The sequence below is a fragment of the Azolla caroliniana genome, unplaced genomic scaffold, assembly GCF_043228905.1.
Source record: "Azolla caroliniana isolate FFs.n. ecotype wild unplaced genomic scaffold, voAzoCaro1.0.p SCAF_1292, whole genome shotgun sequence".
Lineage (NCBI taxonomy): Eukaryota > Viridiplantae > Streptophyta > Polypodiopsida > Salviniales > Salviniaceae > Azolla > Azolla caroliniana.
The window spans coordinates 1-10199 of record NW_028231727.1 but is presented as its reverse complement, the minus strand read 5'-3'; the positions used below and the strand labels follow the sequence as shown (position 1 = coordinate 10199).

Below are 10199 nucleotides of genomic sequence, written 5' to 3'. Positions count from 1 at the left end.
CAAAATCCAGGTGCGTCTCCACTCTCTTTTTTGCTTCCATATCCATCTTTGCTTTGATCAAGCTTCTTCTTCGACCATCCTTGTGAAACCCTTAGTTTGATTTTGGATGTCCTATTCCCTGAATCATCCATGTGAGATCTTCAGATTGATCTATGAGCTTCGTCTTCTTGGACAAGTAAAACTTTTGTTCATGTATGTAGGTTGATCCGTCAGTTTGATATGAGCTTTCTCTCGAACAATCCCGGAAAAATCTTTTGGTTGGATACGCCAGGTTGATGGATGATGAAAATCCTTGTGAAGTCTCGATTCTCCTTGACCCATCCCTGTGGATCTCCCCGCAAATCTTTAGTTTCAATCTTTGTGTTGGTCTTGGCTTTTTCTTGAAAACATTTGTCATGTGAACCCTAAGCTTCAGGTCTTTTAGTTTCTTCTGATGTTCAAAAAGTAGTCTTAAATATGTGACCGCGAGTTCATTGAGTTGTTTTTAAACAACGACACACGTTTCTGATTATCTTTCACATCAGAAAACAAGAAAACGATAAGGTTTCTGATCGTGTTGCATTTTATGACTTTATGTCCTAGGATAAGGAATTTATAATTTTTGTCTCATGGTTTCTGATGGCGATAACGTGTTGTCTCTAACTTCCAAGCTCATCAGATGCTTGTGCCATGCTTTCCTGTATGATGGAAACCCTGGATTTTATGCTGATTGATTTTATCCTGCTTTGTCTGATGTCAAAAATGGAGTAGAGATTTATGGAATGCTTTCTTGCATAGTGTTAACCATAGCTTTCTGGGGTCTTTTAAATGTTAGTTTCTGATGTCGAAATTCATCAGAAACCCAGGGTATTGTTTCGTACATGATAGAAACCCTTTCTCTTTGTGATGATTAATAAACCCTGGCCTTTATGATGGTTGGTTTGCTTTTCTGTATTATGACCTAGGAAGGTATTCCGTTTTCTTGTAGTTTTTTGTTTAAATCAAAATTTTATGTAATGCTTTCATGTGTAATGATGGAAACCCTAGATGGTGTCCGGATTGTTTTGATATTGTAGCTTTATGCCCTATAATAAAGGTCCTTTTATCTCTTGGTTTATGATGTTTTTGCATAAAAAATTTGAGTATGCTTTCCTCCAGGGTAGAGACCCTAGCGTGTGTGCTGATTGATTGTCTTCACTCTCCTGGTTTCTGATGTAAATTATCCCACTTCTTTGCACTGATTACTTTTTCCTTTTCTTGTGCTCTAGGATAAAGAAGGTATCCCACCAGACCAGCAAAGGCTTATTTTTGCTGGCAAGCAATTGGAAGATGGACGCACTTTGGCGGATTACAACATCCAGAAGGAGTCCACGTTGCATTTGGTTCTCCGATTGAGGGGTGGTACCATGATCAAGGTAAAGACCTTGACAGGCAAAGAGATTGAAATTGATATTGAGCTTACTGATACCATCGAGCGAATAAAAGAACGTGTAGAAGAAAAGGAGGGGATCCCACCAGTACAGCAAAGGTCAGTTAACTTCTCTGGTTTCAATGCATTCACATGTAATTTTGGTTCTATTCTGCTACAGAGGTCTGCTTTTTAATGTCTTGAATGCAGTGAAGTTCTGCTAGTAATTTGTGAAAGTTTGCTTATGCATGAAATAATTGGAATTGATGAGAAAATTTCACATACACACATAGTATTTGGCGTCCAGCTTAGGAGAAAATAAGGCCAATTAATTCATGGATATGTCTATCAGTCTTTGTTCTATTCATATTTTTTTCCAACCATGATGTGAAAAAATTCAATGGAATTTTTAGTGTTTGAGGGAACCGCTTTCTGCAAACACTGCTTACAAGATCAAGTTTAAACATGTTTAGATGAGTATATTCATTTTGACTTGGTTCTGTGCCTTTTTCATCAGGGTAATATTTGAAATGATATTTAAGCACCTTTTAGAAGTCTTTCACAGTGAAAAATAATTCTATCTTGTATTATCGTATGGAAGTCTTTCCTCTCCAGAATTTCAGGTAGACATCCAATATGGTAAACAGATTGGATTAGATTTGGCCATTTCATGCTTCTCTAAAGAGAGACAGCAGTGGACATGCTATTGGATTTCTTCCTTGTATAGGGAATCTTTGAATGCACACTGCATAATAATGTAGAAATGTATGACTAGTATCATGTTTATTGTTAGCATCCTGACTTGGATATTCTCGTAATTAGTTAGCATTTTCTTTACCCAATTTGCAGGCTAATTTTTGCTGGGAAGCAAATGAATGATGAAAAAACTGCAAAGGAATACAACATTGAAGGTGGGTCTGTCCTTCATCTTGTTCTTGCACTGAGGGGCGGAGGAAACACTGCATAATACTACTCTCTTCTGACAAATCTGTTTCGAATATTAAATGATTTAGTATGGGTCTACGAATTGAAAGATGGTTCTATTCTCCATCTTGTATACGTAAGAATTGCTCTTGCATCAGATAGTGTATTTCTGATATGCAAACCAAATTCAAGATTCCTTTTTAGGTGTTTTATATGCCCTTTCATGATGCAAACTTATATTTATGCTACCTAAGCAGAAGGCGAGTTAATTTGTGTGTACGTCGTACTTTCTCCCTTTCAAATGACCCGAATGTCATTTAGTGAAATAGGTAATATTAAAAATAGAGCATTCTCGTGTCACAGAGACCCGTAAGTGAGTTTGCTGTTTTGGCAAGAACAAGCCACCTGAGTAGTGAATGAGCTAGCTTTAAACTCAAGCATGCAGGTCAATGAAAAATATGGTTTTTCTCTCTCATAAGAGAGAAAGGAAGATGTAGTAATGTCTCTAACATGCTCAACAAGTTTCTGAACATTGTATTTTAGAGACTTTTGAACATCTCTCTTTCTCAAGCTGGTTGATGGGAGGCATGGTTATAAGTAGCAGAATTGTGACAGCATTGTCTTTTGAAATTTTTAATGCCTTTAAAATACTCAACAAGATTTTGACCATTGTATTTTAGAGACCTTTAAACATCTTTCTCTCTCAAGCTGGTTGATGGAGAGCATGTTCAGAAGTAGCAAGACTGTAACAGCACTATCATTTTGGGTTTCTTTTTACCAGTAAAAAAGAGCAACATTGTCCTTCAGGATTGGGTGTGGATTTAAAAGGGTCCAATGATGATGCATATTGCAAAGATCTAGCCCCTTCACTGATTTATTGTTTATTTGAATGCATATATATTGGTTGTGTGTATTTTTATTGAGTGGCTTGTCTCTGAGTGCTAGACTGTGTGGTCGAGTTTGCTTGTCACTCTTTGGAGAAATGGTAGAAACTCAGATGTATGGGGAAAACGGTAAATGTAGTAGATAAAATGTGATGAGTTTATTATGGCTGAACATGCTTTCATGTAGTATTATATTTTTGTTATGTCTTAACTATTAGCTTTCTTTTATGCTTCTTCTTCTCTCTCTCTCTCTCTCTGGTCCCATAGGTCAAAATTGGCCTCTTTATGGACATTAAAAATTCTAATTCTGTTTCTCTCTCGTCACTTGCTTTGTTGATGTTCTTTTGATATTTGTCTTTGTTGCTTTGTGATTTTGTTTGATTCTGTTATGTTGTAACTATTAGGTCTCATAGATCATATTTGACCTCTAACGATGATAATAGAATCTCTCTCTCTCTCTCATCACTTAACTCTCATTGTTTTGATATTTGACTTTGTTGATTTGTGATTTTGTTTGATTATGGAAACATAATAAAATGATAATCTATCCTGCCTCCTATTTATTTTTCAAATTGATTGTTGTATTAATGTCTTTATGAAGGATCAACTCCAATTGCATAGTCATTAAGGATCAAACTTGAAAACGTTTCGAAGCTTCAAAACCGTTTAAGAAAGACAATTACAGAAAATTAGTAGAAAATTAACAAAAGACAATTAGTAGAAAATTAACAAATCAAGAAATGAGCAAAATTCTTGAACATCATCATGAATGCGTTGTAGTTAGAGTGGAAAAGAAAGAAGGTACTTGAGCTACTATGGAAGTAGGATCAAAAGTTACTCCTTTGGTTTACTATTGGAGTTCTATGTTTATCTTATGCTTTATATATCTACGCCATTTTTCAATTGGGTTTTATATTGGTCACATTATCAAAATTGTAGCCAAACAACTTAGTAAATCAAGGATAACCTAGTACATTTGTTGATCTTAGTTTAATCACATGAAAATCAAGTAATTCTAGATAAGAATCATTGTGAAATTGATGAATTGCAGCATTGATTATTTATATTTCTTCCATTTGCTAGTTGAGTTTCATAAACGTGAGCACTTATATCCATGCCAACTCCTAGCGTTTTACTAAGTCATTGCCAATAAATTTGTCTAAGCTGCCTATATGTATATATATATATATTCCAAAAAAAAAAACTCCTTCCATTAGTTATAAAAATTTAGCTATAGAGATCCATTAATTTGACTAATTGTTTAAACTACTTTGGCCAACATTAACACCTTGATTCTTTTGTTATTGTAGAACATCTTTTTCTCTCTATCTCCTTTAGTGGACATTGAACCCTTTTAATACACGCCCTATCATTATCTTTATAGAATTACATTGGCACCTAGTTTTGGCAAAAAATGTGTCATTGAAGTATTTGCATTTACTTAATGTTTCCCTATCATAATGCATTATACATTGTAGCTCACCGTTCTTCCCCCACTTGAACATGCATTGAACACTTGACCCTTTTGTTATTGTAGGTTAACTTTTGTCCCAATAAGCTTTAGCAGGTAATGAGCCCTTGACCATTTTGTGTTAATGGTTAGTTGCTACCATTTGAGTTGCCCCGCTCAAAACACCTTGTAGGCTTAGTTGGAGGTATGTAGCATATTTTGTCTTTTGAGGTATAATACAAGGCTATATTTAGCGTAATGTGAACATATTTAGTGTAATGCAACGATCATGGGGGTTTTGCATCAATACCTTGTCCTTCAATTGTTTCAATCTTCTTCAATCTTTTTAAGTAATTGCCCATAATTAGTAAGTTGTCATACTATAAATACAAGGTTATCAACTTACCTCCATACAATATATAATGATTGAGCAAGATGACATATAACATGACATGCCCAATTGCTAAAACCATTTAGGTTGTTATATGACAAATTCAAGCAGCATTAACAAAAAAATAAAATCCACCTTTTAAATGGGTTGGGTTTTCATTGATGCTATTAAAGCTCTACCCACCCCATCATACTAGGTGGTGTTTTACGACCTTAGCAATTAGGGAATTTCGAGGTGGTGTTTGATGGATTTCGAGGGGTGCCACAGAAAATCCGAAGGCTAGAAAGGAAAGTTGATTTGGTGTATGGGGACGTTGTCCGAAGAAGAGGTTATGTAGATGTATGTCATTTATATTACGACTCTTGTACAGAGGGTTTAGCGTAGATACCATACAGATACATCTTGGTTTAATAGATGTATGTCATCGCTACTAATGGTGGAGTTTGGGGATATATGTATAGCAAGGTTTTGATTGTATTATCTATCATCTTGGTTTAATACAAATGTAGATTGATTTAGTAGAAGAAGAGGAAGACTTTGATGAAGAAAGACGCAAAAACACATCATTGGCTTTATTAGTTAAGACATGTACACCATAGTACGTAATATACTCGAATGCATTGGCAAATATTCTTTTCCATACGAATGTAAAGAATGCGTATGTTATCAAAACATTCGTATGTTATTATTATTATATATGATTTACCTTAACTGTCGTACCTTAAAAAAAAAATTTACCTTATAATAAATAATGAATACAAAAGTATGGTATTTAGTATTTACCATATTTTCAAGGGTGTTTTTCCCATTCTCGAATGCGAATGCACGGATGATACGTATGGTTCATACTATGACATTGTACACAGACAGTGTCTTTCTCCTCCTCACACAGAGAAGCAAAACGAAGCAGAAGACACTCAGGATCTGAGAGAGAGAGAGAGAGAGATGGCTCTGCAGTGGATGATGTTGGGCGGGGCCACCGCAGCGGAAGCAGTCCTGGCGTTGCTTCTCACAGTGCGCTACCCGGCCGCCCTCCGCCGCCGCCTCCTCGTCATCGTCTCCTCCCTCCTCCAGCCCGCCCTTGGTATCGTGCCGTTTGCAGCATTCCAGCTCCTCGGTACAAACATGCCTCCTTAGATAATCTTTCAATAATTTAAACCCTAAAGTTCTGATCCATCCTTGCTTATGAAATCTCTGAACATTTCTCCTTTTCTTATTCTTCCTTCATTTATTCTCTAAACTTGAACCATCCGATAACATTTGCTTCGGAAAAACCTAATCCTGTCTGTCCGTTTTCTTTCTTTTTTGTAATCTGTACCTTAACATGTGAATCCTAATCGTTGGATCCATCCTTGTTTCTGAAACCCTAAAGTTGTCTCTTTCTTCTACTTCCTATACTCCTTATTGTAAACTCTAAATCCTCCGTAAACTTTCTTTCTTTGCAGATATCTATTGGAAAAACGAGCACCGTCTGAAATGTTCTTCGGATGTGTGCACTGTTGTGGAGAGGGACCGATATGAACGATCTGTATGCTGTTTCCTACATAAAATTGCTTTCTTTTTTCTTGCACAAATATATCTATTTACATGATTATATCTCATTGTTGATCTATGTTTGATGCAATCTGCAGGTCTTTAAAGCCCAGCGTAACGCCCTCCTTTCAATTGGAGCTTGTCTTCTCTACTGGTTAGTACCTACCTATATCAATTAAGCTGCATGCAGAGGTGAATGATGTGTAATATTAGGTGTAACGCTATTCCTTTATCAAGGAATGTTGAACATTATGTGTCAGAGAAGTCTAGGGTGCTATAATTATAATATGTTCCAATGTGGTGATTGTCTCCCCATTGGATTTCTTCACAATCTCTTGCCGAGTTTTTTTGTTGTGTGTGTTAAGCATGTATTTCCAAATATGATTCCCACTGGTGCCATGGAGGATCTTCTTATTCTTTGGGATTGACTTTCAAGTTTTATCTTTGGATGCTGCTTGTAGAAGGATTGGATGATATATACTTTTCTTAGTTTGAGCAAAGATAGGAACCCGTAGCATTTGGGAGGGATCATTAACCTCAACAGTCCAGAGCTCATATTTTGAGTTTGAAGTGGGAAATGCTCAATACACTACACCGAGTTTTAGGCTGGAATATGAACCATGATGTGAAAAGTATGAGATAACTTGGTATCATTTGGAAATATGCCTTGGCTCACACTTTGAGTCTAAAGAAGTCACTAATCAACCTAGAATTCCTAGTTTTAGAACTGACAGAATCTACAACCTTCAATTTATTGATGGGAAACCAGAAGATGTGAGAAGTGGCATCCCACAGCTCTCGCATCTTTGAATATTCACTGTCATAACAGGTGTGGAATCATCTCTGCAGTAGATCACCAATTTCTCAGACAAAGTCGATTTTCTTGATTTGCAATCTATGGGAGTATAATTGGTAACACCAGCATCCAGAAAGGAATCCATAATATCAACATTGGAACAAAAAGCCCTAAATCAGGGCCAGATGATATGTGGAATGAGCTGTGAGGTCCAAATTTTGTAGCTAAGGCAACCGATCTGATTACATGCTTTTGAGATTAAGTTTTCTGTCCTAAGAAAGATGACACCACAGTAAGTATGAATGCAATAAATAATAATGGAGTGGAAACGGCACAGTCAAATAATAAAAAGAGTAGCACTGTTCTGGACCCAGAGATAGTAGAAGGCAATATAATGTACTCATAGAAAAGGAGCTGGCCAATTATTCAAGGAATAAAAGCTACTTTTCGTCCAAAATGATAAATATAGCACACACAAGGCACTATGTATTGTAGGTACAGTGCTTAAGTAATCATTTCCCAAGCTCAAGGGTAAAATAAAACCCAGATATTGCTATAAAAGTTTCTATGAGGATGTCAGCGGCCCTATGTCTTGGGGATTGTGGTCGTCAATGGGCTGTAATTGTTTGTAGCTCCTGCAGGGTGGTCCTTTCATATTTGTCTGGGGATGGAAATGCTACCTTCTAAAGTAATCAACGAGATGTGATTGTCTCCTCTGGTCTGGTATATGTGGCGTATATATCAATGGTTCTATGACTTTCTAACTCAATCAAGAAATGAACAAACAGAATTTGTCTCTAAAATCCATGATTTCTTCAAGGATTTACCCTCTGCACAAATCTGCTTATCTAGATGCCTTGCTAAATGAAATACTCCTTTCCCCATTATCCATCTCAGTGCATATCTGACAGATCCTTTGTGCTTTAGGCATCTCACAGCTTGACCTAAGTTTGTGTGATAATATACTCTTAGCTGACCTACCGCTACTTTTGATCTCTCATACTTCATCTCAGTGCATGTCCTACATATCCTATCTGCAATAGGCATCTCACAGCTCAGCTCAACTCAACTCAATCCCGAGCCTTTGTGATATTACTCTTAGCTGACCTATCACTACTTGTGATCTATGGGGCATGTATATATCCATGTATCATGGTCGCTGAAGGAACAGTTTGTGATGGATATCAACAGAATTCATGAAATCAGGTGATGTCATTGTATCTGGAATCTATTGACTGTATCTAGAAAATGCGTCTTTGGCTGGAGATGCTGTGCTGTCTAAGACAAAACCCCTTAAAGTTTGCATCCATAGCAACTTGAAGAATGCCATTGCAGGATAGCAATAACAAAAGATCTATTCACCATGGAAGAGTCCAGGCTATATAAAATGCATAAAGTACCAGAAAACTTGACGCAAGTAATGAAATTCCTGGAATAGATCAGGTTTTCTGGACAAAATAGTAAATAGAATCGTTGCTGCAGAAGATACATTTTTTAATGTTTTTCTTGAACGGTAACTACTCAGCTTGTTGCAGTTATTCCATTCTATTGTATAATCCAAGTTAAGTAGTGAGTAGTTTGTTCCCTTGAAATTTACTTTTCCTTAAAATTGCTCTCAATTTATAACACTCAGATTGATTCGAGTGTTCCACTCCATTTGAAACCCTCATTCCACCTTTCTTATAAAATGAACTGTTCTACTGTATGCTTCCTTTATTCACTTGCATAGTCATCAAAATAATACAATCAATTTTCAGAAATATCTTAAATTTGTTTATAAAACTTTTGGGACCTCCATTGGAACTTTTGTTAGCACTGCTACCCTGCATTGCGATACAAAGTTCCTGTAATTATCGAAGCACCAATAATTTGTTTGAGAATCCCACAACACAAAGATATTGCAACAGGTCTGGTGACACTGCACGCAACACAAAACCATGTCCACATGAACACCAGTACTAGTACCTGTACCGGCAAATGAAATTGATCCTTGTTCTTGTTATTGGACACACAGTTTACTCATGTTGTGATCTCTCCATCTTTGATAGTCTATGATGAATATGTTTAGAATGTCAATTTCAGTTTCATTGAATGGATATAGGGTAACTCTTGTAAACCTTCAGGTATAGACTTCAGAAAGCATGCTTAGGCATACTCCAGAGGCACAGGTAAAAAAGGGTCAGGGCCCTTGCATTGAATATCAGCATACCTCTGTAGTACGAATGCTATATACATTTTGTGAACACATATATTGTGAATATACAGTTTGCTATATATATATATATATATATATATGTACAATTAGAGATACATACTCTGTTTTGCACATATATCCATATACTATATATCATCCTTGTTACATCCAGAGACATTTGGATGGGTGTTAACGGTGGGAAAGGCCCATAATGAACTTTAGTGTGTTAACGCACACTTATTTGAAGGAAGGTTAGGAAATCCTATAAAAGACGAATGGCATCATTTTCCTCATTGAGTGATCACCATATTTGATCCTGGGAGGGATGTCATAGTCCTATCCACATTTCCATGCTAAACCCAAGGGCCATACCTATCCCCTAGGACTGGTATACTATTATCATCTTTTTCACTATCCACATTCCCATGCTAAATCCAAGGGCCATACCTATCTCCTAGGACTGGTATACTATTATCATCTTTTTCATTGCTAACATAGAAAATACTGTGTTTTTAGTTGTGAGATCTTGTCTGGTTCTATATGCCATTTCAGTCTTTGAAGATGCTTAATATATCGCTCTGCTCCTTCAAATGTTTTTTCAAGTTTATACTTCCGTTTGCAAACTCTTTTAATGATATTT

The 10199-nt window shown here is 36.4% G+C and overlaps 2 protein-coding genes across 2 annotated transcripts; both read left to right on the top strand.

Annotated features, from left to right (window-relative positions):
- The first annotated feature begins 1228 nt into the window (after positions 1-1228).
- LOC147847257 (ubiquitin-NEDD8-like protein RUB2) lies at positions 1229-2523 on the top strand. The gene is made up of 2 exons (XM_087339389.1): positions 1229-1507; positions 2237-2523. Exons 1-2 carry the CDS (start codon positions 1386-1388, stop codon positions 2352-2354), a joined length of 240 nt encoding a protein of 79 aa, XP_087195515.1. The 5' UTR covers positions 1229-1385; the 3' UTR covers positions 2355-2523.
- A 3379-nt stretch (positions 2524-5902) lies between these two features.
- LOC147847256 (uncharacterized) lies at positions 5903-6790 on the top strand. The gene is made up of 3 exons (XM_087339388.1): positions 5903-6153; positions 6482-6564; positions 6668-6790. Exons 1-3 carry the CDS (start codon positions 5982-5984, stop codon positions 6746-6748), a joined length of 336 nt encoding a protein of 111 aa, XP_087195514.1. The 5' UTR covers positions 5903-5981; the 3' UTR covers positions 6749-6790.
- The last annotated feature ends 3409 nt before the right edge of the window (positions 6791-10199 follow it).